We start from the raw sequence: 15,951 nt of genomic DNA, 5'->3' as shown, positions 1-15,951 counted from the left end.
TGTCTAGTAGCTACAGGTTTCTCAAAATGGTAAAAAGAAACAAAATGGCTATTATCAATTGTAAAAATTCTAAGAAAGCAACACCACTTTCAATTCTATGTAGAGCTAAGTGAAAATAAAATCTTGATATTGAAATAAAATAGAAGTAAAAGGCCTGTTTATTTGGCTCCTTTAGTTGTTTTCTCTAGGAAGAAAGAACTACATATTTTTCACAGAATAACAATTAGAACTGCTTGTCTGTCTCTTACCTATTAAACGAAAGATTGATTATTTGCAGTCTTATCAACGATTCCATTTCTTCAGGTAAAAAATTCAAAAAATTGTTCCTAAATTAAAAATCAAAACAAATGATTTACAAAATTTGAAAACTTTTACAACTTGAATTTATAATGAAAATGTTGAGCAAGAAAAACAATATGTAGATCAGTTTGTCAATCTGAACTGATCTCAAAAAGGCTGAGTTCTGAGAATTCTGAACTAGTTGGTTGCCTCAAATATTTGGTTAGTGTGCCAAATCCATTAATACCAAGATGCTGTTATAACAACATGTCTTAGAAGAAAAATAAGATAACATGAAACCAATTGACAATACAACTAATTCTTTTTTTTAGTTGGGCTCTCACTCTGTTCCCCAGGCTGGAGTGCAGTGGTACGCTCACAGCTCACCATAGCATTGACCTCATGGGCTCAGGTGAGTCACCTCAGCCTCTCGAGCAGCTGGGACTACAGGCCTGTGCCACCACGCCCAGCTAACTTTTAAATTAATATATATTTTTTTGGGTAGAGATGAGGTCTCGTTATGTTGCACAGGCTAGTCTTAAACTCCTGGGCTCAAGCAATCCTCCCACCTCAGCCTCCCAAAGTGCTGGGATTATAGGTGTGAGCCACCATGTCCAGTCACAACTAACTCTGTAATAATAGGTTTAGTAGTGACCATTGCTTTGCTAAACTCTGGTGTGTCCATGTGGCTCTCTAAACTACTGCTGTCATGTTTCTTTTTTTGAAATGGAGTCTCACTCTGTCGCCCAGACTGGAGTGCAGTAGCCACTCCCAGCTACCTCAGCCTCAACAGGCTGGGCTCCGGCAATCCTTCCGCCTCAGCCTTCCAAGTAGCTGGAACTACAGGCGTGTGCTACCATGCCCAGCTAATTTTCGATTTATTGTAGAGATGAGGTCTCGCCAAGTTGCCCAGGTGGATCACGAACCCGTGGGCTCAGGCAATCCACTCACCTCAGACTCCCAAAGGTACGGGATTACAGGCTGAGCCACCGAGCCCGGCTTGCTGCCATGTTTCTTAACTTTGGCCCCCTTCCTCACCCTGGGGAGGTAAATCTCTATTTATCACTCGAATTTACTTTCTAAGTAAACTATATTTTCCAATCTAAAAAAAAAAAATAGGTTTAATAGTGTTTACAGGGTAAACACTATATACTAATTCCTCAACTCCTTCAAATTGGGTTTAGTAATTCTTCCCCCATATCTGTAACACCACATGAAATAAATGTTCTATTGGTGGTGATAATACATATATCTTGCATACAGACATGAAATTCCAAGAAGAATTTAAAAATTATAGAAAAAAATGAAACAAGAAGTAAAAAAAGATTTTATTTAGAAACTTGGAGATTTCTGGTCCGTAGGTATTAAGCAAGTCCATTCCTACTCTTAAGTTTAGAATTTCAATTTACACAATGGCTATTTTTTTAGCTCTTACAATGAAACATGGCAGTAAACTTAATCTTATTCAAAAAGGGTCTGGAAGCAATGTAGGAAGTATAACTACTACTAATAGAAAATATATGTGAGAAAATTATTCCCACCACTAGATGGTTACTTATTACAAATAAATAATTTTCTCTAACATATTTCTTTGGGTGCAGAAGTCAATCCTAATAGTTAAGAGTCATACTTTCTGCAGTGTGGCCTATATTCTTTTTTTTCTTGTGCTTTTCTCCAGCTATTATCTATATTAAATTGTGTTGAAGAACCACTGCTGGTTTCTATTCTTTTCCAAGAGAGTCTTCTACTTACTAATATCAAATAGAAGAGCATATTTTGGTCACCTAATTAGAAGCTTCCAGGTATGGTTACAGACAGAGGCCTATATATACAAGAGGTACCAGAAAAATGTATTCACATTCTAAGAGATGTTACTTATGCATTACTTTTCAAAGTTGAATTGAATTACAGTAGCAATGTGTACTATGATGTTCACTCAACCATGCTTCCACCAGTTTGACTGTTGCATGCTAGCATTCATTTGATTAATGCCATCTTTTGAGCAAACATCACACTTAAAATGTGTGTGCATCCTTTAGGCCCCCTGTAGCTACATACAGAAGACTGAAACAAAAAGAAATTAAGAAATGAATTCATTCCCTCTGCTGCATTAACACTGAACTAAAATGTGGTTTTACAGTTTTGTTAGTGTAATTTCTACCCCAAAATAGAATTAATTCCACATCTAATAGGAGCAGCCTATTATTAGATTTGCTTTAATCCCAGTCTCTACAGGAAGAACAAACTGTCACAGGTTATAACTTAATTGATTATTTGACTATAGTTTGAGCAAAGCAAGAGAGGCTATACTCTAAATAATTCAAAAACATACCTAGTAACAATGTAAACACATGAAGAAGCCAGAGCAATAGAGATGCAGTTTGCAAATAAAAATTTATAATCCAAGCAAATACATTATTAGCCTTAAAGAACTGTGACACTTGTGATATTGTCACTTCAACATGGACATAATGAAATTAAATTTCCTGTTATCTCTGCAGCACCTTAAACACAGTTTCCTTTCTTTTTGTTGTCACTCACAGCATTATTTTTCTTTATTTCTGGTCTTGTATGCTTAACGTAACATTTTGAAATCAAGTAAGTTTTTTAGCAAAAAGCCATGCAAGCTATCATGCCACCACAGGGCTGTACCGGTTTTATGTTATTTACTATCAGAAAATAAAAAATATGAAGAAAATACTTGCAATGTGTCATTTCTAATTTTGCTTAAAAAGGGTTAATATAGGCTGGGCGCAGTGGCTCAGCCTGTAATCCCAGCACTTTGGGAGACCAGAGGTGAGATGATTGCCTGAGCTTGAGGGTCCCAGACCAGGCTGGGCAACTTGGTGAGATCTTTTTTCTACAATAAATCAAAAAATTAGTTGGAAGTGGTAGGGCGGGCTTAGTTCTAGCTACTTGGAAGGCTGAAGCGGTAGAGGCTGCAGTGGCAGTGAGCGTGCCACTGCACTCCAGCCTGGGTGACAGAGTAAGACTCCAACTCAAAAAAAAAAAAAAAAAAAAAAGGGGTTAATATTGACCAGGGGCAATGACTCAAGCCTGTAATCCCAGCATTTTGGGAGGCTGAGGTGAGCGGAATGCCTGACTCTATGAGTTCGAGAGTGGCTTGGGCAATGTGGCAAGACCTTATCTCTACAATAAATAAATTAGCCAGGTGTGGTAGCCCGTGCCTGTAGCTCTGGCTACTTGGAAGACTGAGGTAGAAGGATCACAGAAGGTTGACGCTGGGGTGACCGCAAGCATCCTACTGCACTCCAGCCTGGGTGATGGAGTGAGACTTCAACTCAAAAAAAAAAAAAAAAAACTGTTAATATTTTAAAATAATTATGTCTAATCACTTAACTTGTAAATTGCTTACAAATGATAAATGTCTAATTGCAATATTTCCTAAATACTTTTTCAGATTTTCTAAATACTATTTTAGGATTCTCCTAAAATATTGTTAATAAACTAAAGGTCAGTTTTTATACTAACCTAGGAAAATATGAGGTAAAAGAAAAAAAAAATTCAAAGACAAGTTATAAAAGTCAAGCAATAAATACCTGAGATCTAAGACAGTCAATTTTTGAAGCATGCATAACTCCAAGGATATAAAGGAAAGCTTATTAAAACTGAGATTTACATCAGAAACCATTTCTTTCAGTTCTACAATCCTGAAACAAAAATAATTTTAAAATATTAGCACCTAAATTCACTGTCAAATCTTCAAAACTACAAACAAATCATAAGAGGAAGAGTTCTATGTTATTTCTAAATATGTTTTTTTGTAACTTTTACTTTTTCACAAAAGTTTAAATGAGTTTGATGTGTAACTAATAAACATCAATTTTTAAAAAACAGCCTCACTATAATCTGTCCTAAAGTTTCTATCTGACTTTAACTGTATGGTGAGGTTTAATTAAAAACTCATTTATCTTATATTGAAACGATTTACAGCAGGAGAAAAATCAAATCTAGGAAGTGTTTATACTTTTTTCTGTTAATGACTTGAACTCATAAAATAAATTATTAGTCATACATCCTATTACATTTCTACTGCACAATGTCACCACTAAGCAGCTTAAATTAAACACTTAAAGAGGAAGACATAAACATTTCTAAGTAAGCCTAATCAAGCTCTATAGTTTAAATCATGTTATGAATATGATTTTTCAGCTGGGCATGATGGTTCATGTCTGTAATCCTAACACTTTGGAAGCCTGAGGCAGAAGGACTGCTTGAGCTCAGGAGTTCAAGACCAGTTTGAGCAATATAGCTAGCCCCTGACTCTACCAAAGGAAAAAAAAAAAAAAAAAAAAATTAGCCAACTGTAGTGGGAAGTACCTCTCAAGTAGCTAGGACTACATATTTTATTTTGAGCTAGACTCCATTTGGAATTATAATTTGTATCTTGACTGGTTTATTTATAAGTATTTATTCATAAACAATAATTTTTAAATAAATAAAGTAATCCCAGGAACTCAGGAGGCTGAAACGGAAGGATTTCTTGAACCCAGGAGGTCAAGACCGCAGTAAGCTGTGATCCTGCCAGTGCACTCCAGTCTGGGTGACTTCAACTCAAAAAAAAAAATAAAAGATTTTTTTTTTTTATTTCAAGAAATAAGAGTTAAACAATATCGGAGACCCCGACTCAAAAAAAATTTTTTTCATTTCAAGAAATGAGAAGTAAACTGTATTTGTCTATCACATTAGTAAAAAAAAAAGAAAAAGAAAAAGAAAATGCTGTGCTGAAAAAGAGGAGTGAAAGAAAATCAGTTTTGATGAGTAACTGATAACATTTTTTCAAAAGTTTTTAGATCTACTGAGTCATATGCTGACTTAGTAATTTTTCTGGAAATCTAGCCTAAAGAAATAATATGCTTTAATTATCATCATAATCAACCTTATGGTATATAGTCAAATTATAAATTAAAAGATGGGAATACAACAGAGAATGAGTCACAACCTAATAGAAATGGCCTCATAAACAGTTCTTACCTTTTTGGAATTTCATGCAGCTGATTCTTACTGAAGTTAATAGAAGTGATGATATTGCTTTTTACTGCATCAAACACGTCATCAGAAATCAAAGTTGTCTGCTTGTCACTATAGGAAAAATGATAACTACATTAAGAAATGAGCCATTATTAGCAGCTGACTGTGCTTTTTGTAAAAAAAAAAAAAAAAAAAAAGCCACAAAAATTTACCAACCACAAAATGTTCACTGCTAAAAATTCAGACAACATACTGTGTTATAACACATTGTTCTATATTTTCTGGGCATTCATATACTCAATGAGAATACAAGCACAAGTATATCTTCAGAGTCTAAGACATCCATAAGTCATAGTTAAATAGCCTATTCCTCTACCTTTGAACAGAATTAAATCTGTAATTTAAAAAAGTAGTCATCCTGGGCTGGGCACGGTGGCTCAGCCTGTAATCCCAGCACTTTGGTAGGCCAAAACGAGAGGAACCTGGAGGTTCAAAACCTGCCTGGGCAACTTGGTGAGACCTCGTCTCTACAATAAATCACTAAAAACTAGCTGAGCGTGGTGGCATGGGTCTGTAGTTCCAGCTACTTGGAAGGCTGAGGCGAAAGGATTGCCTAAGCCCAGCAGGTTTAGGCTGCAGTAGCTGTGAGCGTGCCACTGCACTCCAGCCTGGGTGACAAAAGTGAGACTCCAACTCAAGAAAAAAAAAAAGTAGCTGTCCCTTTCTTAAACACCTTGGCATTTGTATCGGTCAACTTTCTTTCTTTTTTTTTTTGAGTTGGAGTCTCACTCTGTCGCCCAGACTGGAGTGCAGTGGCCACTCCTGGCCACTGCAGCCTCGACCTGCTGGGCTCCGGCGATCCTTCTGCCTCAGCCTTCCAAGTAGCTGGAACTACAGGCACGTGATACCACGCCCAGCTAGTTTTTGATTTATTGTAGAGATGAGGTCTCACCAAGTTGCCCAGGCGGGTCTCGAATCTGCAGGCTCAGGCAATCCACTCACCTCAGCCTCCCAAGGCGCGAGCCCGGCCTCTGTCAACTTTCTTTGGGTATGCAGTTTATTGTAAGATAACAATCATTTAAAAAAGTTCAATATCATACTAAGATAATTTTTGTTTTGTAACCCCGACCAATTCTCTCTCCTTCAGTATGTGACAAAGTAGAACAGCAGACTGGGACTAAACTATTCCTAGTTCTACCACTAATGAACTTTATAAATTTACCTTTCCTCAATCTCAGTTCCACAAAATTAGAATTGGAAGAGCTATTCCTTATTCTTTATTTCTTTTTTGGAGTTGGAGTCTCACTCTGTCTCCCGGCTAGAGTGCAGTGTGATGCTCACAGCCACTACAGGCTTGACCCACTGGGTTCAGGCGATCCTTCTGCCTCAGTTTTCCAAGTAGCTAGAACTACAGGTGCATGCTACCACACCTGGCTTATTTTTTGATTTATTATAGAGATGAGGTCTCACCAAGTTGCCCAGGCTGGTCTCGAACCCCCGGGTTCAGGCAATCCTCTCGCCTCGGCCTCCTAAAGTGCTGGGATTACAGACTGAGTCAATGCACCCAGCCTATTTCTTATTATTTCTTTGTTTTATATATATTGTTATGTACTTATGTCATATCTTTTCAAATGTAAATAAATATCCTTTTAATTAAAAATTTCAGTGAAATATCCATTTAATCTTAAGTGAAAATACAGTAGTTCCCCCTTATCCAGAAAGTTAACCTTTCAAGACCTCCAGCTGATACCTGAAACAGTTACTAAGTAACAAAGGGCAAGGAGCATATACAGCATGGATAGGCTTGACAAAGGGATGATTTGGATCTGTCCTGGGCAGGACAGAGCATGATTTCATCATGCTGCTCAGAATGCCTGCAACTCAAAACTTACCAGTTGTTTACTTCTGAAACTTTCAACTTAATATTTTCACACTGTAGTTAACCACAAGTAACTGAAACTGCAGAAAACGAAACTAGGAAACCAGGGACTACTGTACAGAACTCTGACATTTTCAGATTTAACAATTTGTAGCTGTTATAATTATCTATATTAACTATCTTTACATTCCTTTTTTAGACTGTTAATGCCTACTACAATGTCATTCACATAAAAGAAACTTCAGTGGAATGCCAAATAGATGCTGGAGAAACAAGAAAACAGTATTATATATGATGTATAATATGGGAGAATTGTGTAAGAAAGACATCATAATACAGATATGTAAAAAGATTGCCTAAATTGCCTTCTACTGCTTTAGGGTTCCACTTTCTTTTGTGCAGATGCAGCATTTTCATCTCTTCACTCAGAAATGCTCAAGTCATAGGGAACTGACTTATACTAATCAAACTTGAAAGATTCATACTATTTTAAACGTTTAGTTGAAAACATTTATGCCTTGATATTGCAAATTTATATTTTTAAATAGAATACCCCTTTCCACTTAAAGTCTCTGAGAAAAACAAACTACAATAAATTTAGAATCAAGGCAACCTAAGATGCATCTTTATTATGCTTTGGTGATATCTGTGCCTTTAAAAAGTGGGAATGGTTAACCCAGATAAAACTGGATCAACACTACTTTATAGACTGTCTGCATAATTAAAATCAACAGCCTATGTACCTGTAGAGTGCCCAGCATATGACAAGGACTTAGTATATGGTATCTGTACAGGATGGAGGGAAGTTAGGCATAAAATACATTTTAAGCTAAGAAAATATAAGACAGGAATAAAGTCTCTCTCACCAATTAGTATATTTATGAAATAATTTTTTACATAGTAGATTCCAAAAATATCTACTGAATAAATGGGTATATTACGTGGAAGAAAAGATACATTAAGCTGCCATGCTTTGTGAGAAGGAGACAAATGTAAGTACAAAAGAGTGTTACCTGTGTTTGTGTGGCAAACGGAGCTTGGCTGAGAATAGTGAGTTCTACATACATCAAGGAGTAGCAGGGGCCCAGGCGTGGTGGCTCATGCCTGTAATCACAGCACTCTGGTAGGCCGAGGAGAAAGAACTGCTTGAGCCCAGGAGTTTGAAATCAGCCTAGGCAACATAGCAGGATCCCATACCTACAAACAATTTTTAAAAAGAAAAAAACCACCTGGGCATGGTAGCGCACCTATAGTCCCAGCTATTCAGGAGACTGAGGTGGGAGGATTGCTTGAGCCCAGGAGTTTGAAGCTGCATTGATCTATGATAGTGCCACTACACTCCAGCCTGTACAACAGAGTGAGACCCTGTTTCTTCTAAAAAAGAAAAACAAAACAAAACAATTAATTAAAAATAAAAAAGACTGGCAGTTAAGAGGTAAGAACAATGTGAATGAAACACAATAAATGTGAGATAGAGACCATATCCTGACTTCTGAGAAGGTTGTTCCTACTGATACATTAGGGTAAGAGACCAGACACTGGTGCTAGCCATGTAGATTCTTGAATAAATCTAGTCAACTATATGACTTGAGTCTACATTCTTTGTATTTTCTCTATAATACCCATATATGAACCAATCATTGCAAAAGTTTTGACAGTATTGCTAACTTTTATTACTGTTGCCTTAGACAGTACTGAAAGGACTCAACAACTACCTTAAATCTTCCCATAGGTATTTTCTTTGCACAATTTAATACACTCCCATGATATATAAAAAAATTTTTAGACTTTGTCTCAATTTATATACTAACACTATAATTTTCTATTTTAATACAAATGCTACCAGAACACATTATTACTATAGTATTAATAACTGACTTAAGCTCAGATAAGTTAGCAGGATATAACCTCTCAAGCTTTGCCTGCTAGTCAAGGTTTTCATTAACTAAATGATGCTGGTTTGTCATGTACTACCATAGACTCTCTCCCATATAAGTCTCTCTGGATGCCTGGTTACTGAGTCAGAGAACTTTATTATCAATACTGTCACTCTTTTATTTTTTATAATACTAAAATATCCTCATTATACAAATATTACTATTAATGGAACCATCTCTTAAGTGTAATAAACACAAATCACAAAGAAATGGGGTTTCAAGTTCATCATACTTTTAATACGCTTTTATTTCCTTTTTTTTTTTTTTCTGAGTGGGAGTCTCACTCTGTCGCCCAGACTGGAGTGCAGTGGCCGCTCCCAGCCACCGCAGCCTTGACCTGCTGGGCTCCGGCGATCCTTCCACCTCAGCCTTCCTAGTAGCCGGAATTACAGGCACGCACTACCATGCCCGGCTGATTTTTTGATTTATTGTAGAGATGAGGTCTCGCCAAGTTGCCCAGGTTGGTCTCGAACCCGCAGGCTCAGGCAATCCACTCACCTCAGCCTTCCAAAGTGCAGGGTTACAGGCTGAGCTACCGAGCCCGGCTGCTTTTATTTCCTTATGGTTTTTTGCAATTGCTATTATTCTAAGTTAAGTACTCTAATGAATTCTTCCTCACCAATTGTTTTCTTCTGAAGGATTATTTTTTTTTTGAGTCACAGTCTCACTCCGTTGCCCAGCCTGGGGGGCAGTGGCACGCTCATGGTCACCCCAGTGTCGACCTGCTCTGGCGATCTTTCGCCTCAGTCTTCCAAGTAGCTGGAATCACAGGCGCGTGCTACCATACCCAGCCCATTTTTTAAATTTATTGTAGAGACGAGGTCTAACCAAGCTGCCTGGGCTGGTCTCGAACCCACAGGCTCAGGTAATCCACTCGCCTCGGCCTCCCAAACTGATGGGATTTCAGGCTGAGTCATTGAGTCCAGTCTCTGAAGGATTTTTTCCCGAAAAGTTTACTATGTTTTTGGAAATGTGTGAACAAAATATATGACATACCTGTAGTCTAATGTTTTTAATGTGATGATGGCCTGTACATTGACTCTAGATTCACTTGGTAGTGTCATGGCAGTCTCAGTAACAGAGTCACTATGGCTAGGTCTCTCATCTGACAAAAGAAAAGTTATATAAAATCAATATATATACTCCAAAAGTCATTTTTTAAATTCTTGATAATATGTAAAACTAGCATACATTTCTAAATATTATTAGCGAGAATGTGTAGTCATACATGCTTTCTTTACAATAACTCAAATCTCAGTCTAGAATTTAGTATTTAATTCATAGAAAATAGATTAGGTTGCTATGATATGGCTTCAAAGCTTTTAAAAATACTACTGAAAGGAAATTTGGAAGTAACAAAGGCCCTTCACAGAATAACTATGATGTCTAAGTAGAAAAAATGACATGCAATCCTTCATCTCAAGCAGAATAATATGGTCCATTAAAAGAAATTTCTTAAGAAAAATATTTTCCTGAAATGTCTATTGAATAAGCATATGCCTTTCTTTTTTCAGTTTATTGAATGAACTTATTTAATGAAGCTGATTATCCTCAATCACTTAAAATCTGTCAACTTGCATAATCAAGTAAGCTTTTGATACATTATATCTGTTAATTTTTTTTTTTTTTTTTTTTTAGGAAATGCAAGACTTTCTTTTCTTTTTTTTTTGAGTTGGAGTCTCACTCTGTTGCCCAGGCTGGAGTGCAATGGGACACTCATAGCCACCCCAGCGTAGACCTGCTGGGATCTAGTGATCCTTCCACCTCAGCCTTCCAAGTAGCCAGAACTACAGTCGCACACTTCCACGCCCGGCTAATTTTTGATTTATTGTAGAGACAAGATCTCCTCAAGTTTACCGGGCTGGTCTCAAGACCGTGGACTCAGGCAATCCACTTGCCTCAGCCTTCCAAAGTGCTGGGATGACAGGCTGAGCCACTGAGCTCGGCCAAGACTTTATTTTCAACAGATATGTTTCTAACATGCATGCATGCTCACACATCCACAGACTGTCAACCACCTTACTAATCTCCAGAGATTGTGTAACACTGCTAGAGTATGATATAAACAAAACCAAAACATACACATTTAAAAAAACATGGCTTAGTGATTTTTTTTTTTGCAAAAAAGATGTGAACAATATTTTTAAAAATTTATTTTATTTTAACTTCACTATTAATTTCCAACAATGTGAAAAAGATGGGACAGTCCCAGAATTCATAAGAGAAGAAGGCATGCTAAAAGAAATAAAAAAAATTAGTAGTATCTCTGATCTTACTCCAGCCCAGGAGGCATTCAATAAACATTTGTTGAATAATACTAAGTACATTTCTCTTACACTGAGTAAAGTTATTCATGAACCAATGACAATTAAACTATTATTTCTCATGCAAATATCATATGAACACATTATTCATAGAAGTAGGAAAGAATAAATGAATAACAAATAGGAATAAAAGATATGGTTGGGCTTGGTGGCTCAGCCTGAAATCCTAGCACTTTGGGAGGCCGAGCCAAGTGGATTGACTGAGCCCACAGGTTTGAGACCAGCCCATGCAACTTGGCAAGACTTTGTCTCTACAATTAATTAAAAATTAGTCGGGCCTAGTGTGCGCCTGTAGTTCCTGCTACTTGAAAGGCTGAAGTGGAAGGATCGCCGGAGCCCAGCAGGTCGACACTGGGGTAGGAGTGAGTACGCCACTGCACTCCAGCCTGGGTGACAGAGTGAGACACCAACTTACAAAAAAATAAAAAAGAAATAAAAGATATCAGGCTGGGCATGGTGATTCACGCTTGTAATCCCAGCACTTTGGGAGGCTGAGGCAGGTGGACTGCATGAGCCCAGAAGTTCCAGACCAGCATAGGCAACACAGTGAGATCCTGTCTCTACAAAAAATCAAAAAACGTTAGGTATAGTGGTGCATGCCTGTAGTACCAGCTATTTGGGAGGCTGAGGTGGAAGAATCACCTGAGCCCAGGAAGTTGAGGCTGCGGTGAGTCGTGATCATGCACTGCACTCCAGCCTAGATGACAGTGAGACTTTAACTCAAAAAGAAAAAAGAAAAAGAAAAACAAAAAAAAGACATCAAAAGAAATATTAATATGAACTGGATGCTTTGGTATTTAAAAGTCTCCTAGTTTGGTTATGTTACCTTAAAGAATATGTAATACAGTACCAAAATTATGTAAGGAGAAAGACAATATTAAACCACCAACAAAACCCAGCATTATTTTAAAAATACATACAGAGGTGCCAAAAAATGTATATACACATTTTAAGTATGATAGCCCCAAATGTGTATGTATTTTTTGGGCATCCCCATATGTATGTATGTATGTATGTATGTATGTATGTATGTATGTATGTAAATATACGTACTACCTTGATTATATATTAACACAGGATATTCTCAACAATTTCCAAAGAGCTCCTTTTAATAAGCATCAAAGAGAACAGGGGAAGACTATTATCTCTGGGAAGAGGACTCACAGTGTGAGAGACAGATTTACTTTCATTACATATCTTCGCATATTGATTGATTTTTTTTCCCATGTGCATTTACTGACCTTTTCATTAAAAAATTAAATTTTTTTAAAACCCAAATTTCCAAGTGCCAAACACAATAAATAAAACTAGAACCACATCAAAGTATAGTACCATAAAATTTGAGAATGGCAAAATAGAAGTTTCCAGAGAGGAAAAAAACAGTTTAATGGTACAAGTGACTGACAAGAGCTTAGCCAAGTAAGAGATGAATCACATAAAGAAACCCTTTCAAGAAATGTTCAAGCCGGGCTCGGTGGCTCAGCCTGTAATCCCGCACCTTTGGGAGGCTGAGGTGAGTGGATTGCCTGAGCCCGTGGGTTTGAGACCCGCTTGGGCAGGCGAGACCTCATCTCCACAATAAATCAAAAAATCAGCCAGGCGTGGTAGCGCATGCCTGTAATTCCGGCTACTTGGAAGGCTGAGGCAGAAGGATCGCTGGAGCCCAGCAGGTTGAGGCTGCGGTGGCCGGGAGCAGCCACTGCACTCCAGTCTGGGCGACAGAGTGAGACTCCAACTCAAAAAAAAAAAAAAAAAAAAAGAAAAGTTCAAATGTATTCATTTGATGAATTACAGGTGACAATGGGTGGCTTAATCGAATGAGTGTCACCAAATCAGGAAGTCTTCAGAGCTTCAATTTATCAATTTGGAACAAACAGGCACTGATCACTCTGCCTTGCCAGTAGTTTTAGAAAGGATTAGAAAAGTTGGTGAGTACCACTGTCTCTCAGAAATAAAACCGAAGGAATCCAATTAGTTATTTACATTCCATCATTCTATAGCATTATCCAACACATATTAATTGGTGGGTACTATTATGGTAAGAGGTGAAGACAAATGAACTCAATGTAGTAGACAAGATGAAGAGAAAAATCACAAGACAACAAGGTAAGTACAATGACAGAAGTATGTTGAAAGTATTTTCATGGGATCTGCATATGTCAAGGATAGGTGAGGGTGTCATAGGAGTGCCAGGTTAAGCTCCCAAAAGAGCAACCGTCTCAGAAGGAAGTACAAAACTATAGGTTCTTATCAATAACAGAATAATTTAAAAGAATTTCTCACCTTTTAAACTTCTCCATTTCATTTTTTAGATTTTTAAAATGTTTTGTTTCACTATTCTATTACTCTTAAAGTGAAAGCAACTAATTGAATGCTTATTTTCTGAGGTAACAAGGCTAAGGGTTGGGAGAGGAACAAATCTTAGGAAAATTACTGAATGTATTAGCCAGGTTTGTAGAGAGTACAACTCCTACAGAATGGATCCATACAAAAAGAAAAAAGCAGGTGAGTTGTGGGAGAACATGTGAAGTTAGTTTGGCCTCTGAGAGGGGTGGGGGAGTAAAATGGCCCAATGTGTAAGCCTATAAATACCAACATTGCCATCACCTGGAAACTTATTAGAAATGCAAATTTCCAGGCTTGGCTCCAAAACTACCAGCAATCTGTTTCACCAAGCCTGCTAGGTGATTGCAGTGGACACTAAAGTTTGAGAATCACCATTCTATTTCTCTAGTCAAGTACCCCAAGTTTATCACACATAAATTAATAATATATAACCAGCAGCAATCCCTGGGTCTAGATCTAATTATTACAAATGTATTGATTTATTCCCCAAACTGTTAATTGTGCTTCTACATTGTAGCATTCACTGTACCAGTTGCTGGGGATGTAAAAGTGAGTAAGACATTGTGTGCTAGCCAGGTCTGCTGTGTTCAATATATACTAAACCTGAAAACCTAAACAATAATTGCCCAAAGACAGTTCATTAGCATAAGATTGCAAAGGAACTGAAAATACAATGCCAATTCATTTTTATATAATTTATGAGCATACATTACATAATTTATGCCCAATTTATGGGCAGTTCTCTATGGTAGTTTAAACAAATCACCACAAACGTAGTGGCCTAAAAACACACAAACATATCATCTTACATTTTGTAGATCAGAAGTGTGGGAAATAAGATGATTTATTTTCAAAATGAAGCCTAGCTTATCTTGGGCTCCCAAGATGATATTTAAATGCTTTGTGTTTCTCTTTTGCTGACTCACTTCCTGCTTCTTTGAGCTCCCTTTTCATGGACTTTTTACTTTGGCGGGCTACATGCTTAAACTTTTGATGGACTCCAATCAGAATAGTAATCCTGGAAGCCAATAAACAAACAGGACATGTAAATGAAATGATTCTGTCAAACCAATCAACATGTGTCATGTAGGCATCATACGAGAAAACGTGTAACTTCTGCAGTACCCAATCAATGGGAAGCCAAGAAAGGGATTTGCATTTTAGGGTATGAATATGCTGGCTGCAGCTGCCTCGGTGTGCCTGCTCACCCGAGGGACACCCATCTTGCAAAGCCAATATTAAAAGAGCTGCTTCACTCCACCAATCTCTGAGTCTCCGCATTGTTCCTTAATGATGAAATTGAGGAGGTGCATTCCCAGCTCCAACAATTGTGGGGGCTCGTCCAGGATACCAGCACCTGCGGGACTGAACCCCCATCAGAGAGGGAGACTTGTCCCACCCGATTTTAGGTGGCTCACTCCAGTCAGATGTTGCTGGCTCCCACGGTTCTGCAGACAGACCGCTGTGACTCAGCAACCTTGTGCATGAAAATTGGACTATAAGTACTTCCTTGGAGGTTGGGGAGTTCTGGGAGGTTAAGGGTGTGTGGCTGGGACTTATCTCAAGATAGGAAGCAAGTGTGGAGTCTGACCCGTGGTTTCGTTGTCCTGTGATGGAAACAGGACCCCTTTGAAATTCCCCCAGAAAGTCCACTGGGGTGAATGCTAAAGAATTGGAAAAATGATTCCAAAACTAAAAGAAAAGGAAAGAAAATGAATTTTGAACTTTGTATGAACTAAGGGACCAATCTGTCAGCCCACAGTATTTTGGCCTAAATCTGTCTCTAATGAGGACTGACTTTGTCAGAATTTAGTAATCTATGTAAACAATAAGCCCTCCGTTTCACCTAAAGAAGGGGACTACGCCCTTTGTTGGCTTCCAGGACCTCTTTCGATGTTTCCCTTTCCAACGGGAAATGAGGAAGAGAAAACATCTGACCCTCTAGAAGAGAAAGAGAACCCTGGGACCTGCACTGTTGTATCCCCCACTTATAATCACTAAGAAGACTGGGGATCTAGCGGGACAGTGGGGGATGTGGATCTATCAGAAACTCAAGAATTCAGATTCCCAAATCCCACATCCCTACATCCTAATTTGAAAAGGGAATTGGGGCCTGGCTCGGTGGCTCAGCCTGTAATCCCAGCGCTTTGGGAGGCTGAGGTGAGTGGATTGCCTGAGCCCGTGGGTTCAAGAC

The 15,951-nt window shown here is 38.0% G+C and overlaps 1 protein-coding gene across 4 annotated transcripts in view; it reads right to left on the bottom strand.

Moving 5' to 3' along the window:
- LRRC40 (leucine rich repeat containing 40) overlaps positions 1–15,951 on the bottom strand; it is a 65,621-nt gene that overhangs the window by 5,747 nt on the left and 43,923 nt on the right. For 2 of the 4 annotated variants that reach the window (XM_008060971.1, XM_021713902.1), the window contains exons 9-10: positions 10,084–10,192; positions 5,275–5,382 (exon numbers count right to left, since the gene is read on the bottom strand). In XM_008060971.1, coding sequence (XP_008059162.1) covers positions 5,275–5,382; positions 10,084–10,192 — 217 coding nt within the window. Of the gene's footprint in view, positions 1–248; positions 327–3,839; positions 3,951–5,274; positions 5,383–10,083; positions 10,193–15,951 lie in introns of all 4 variants that reach the window. The other 2 variants (XM_008060969.1, XM_008060970.1) reach the window with 2 other exon arrangements.

This window comes from Carlito syrichta, unplaced genomic scaffold, assembly GCF_000164805.1.
Source record: "Carlito syrichta isolate Samal-C Ts95f unplaced genomic scaffold, Tarsius_syrichta-2.0.1 Scaffold304785, whole genome shotgun sequence".
Classification (NCBI taxonomy): domain Eukaryota; kingdom Metazoa; phylum Chordata; class Mammalia; order Primates; family Tarsiidae; genus Carlito; species Carlito syrichta.
Note: the sequence above shows the minus strand (reverse complement) of the source record. Positions and strands in the feature narration are given on the sequence as shown.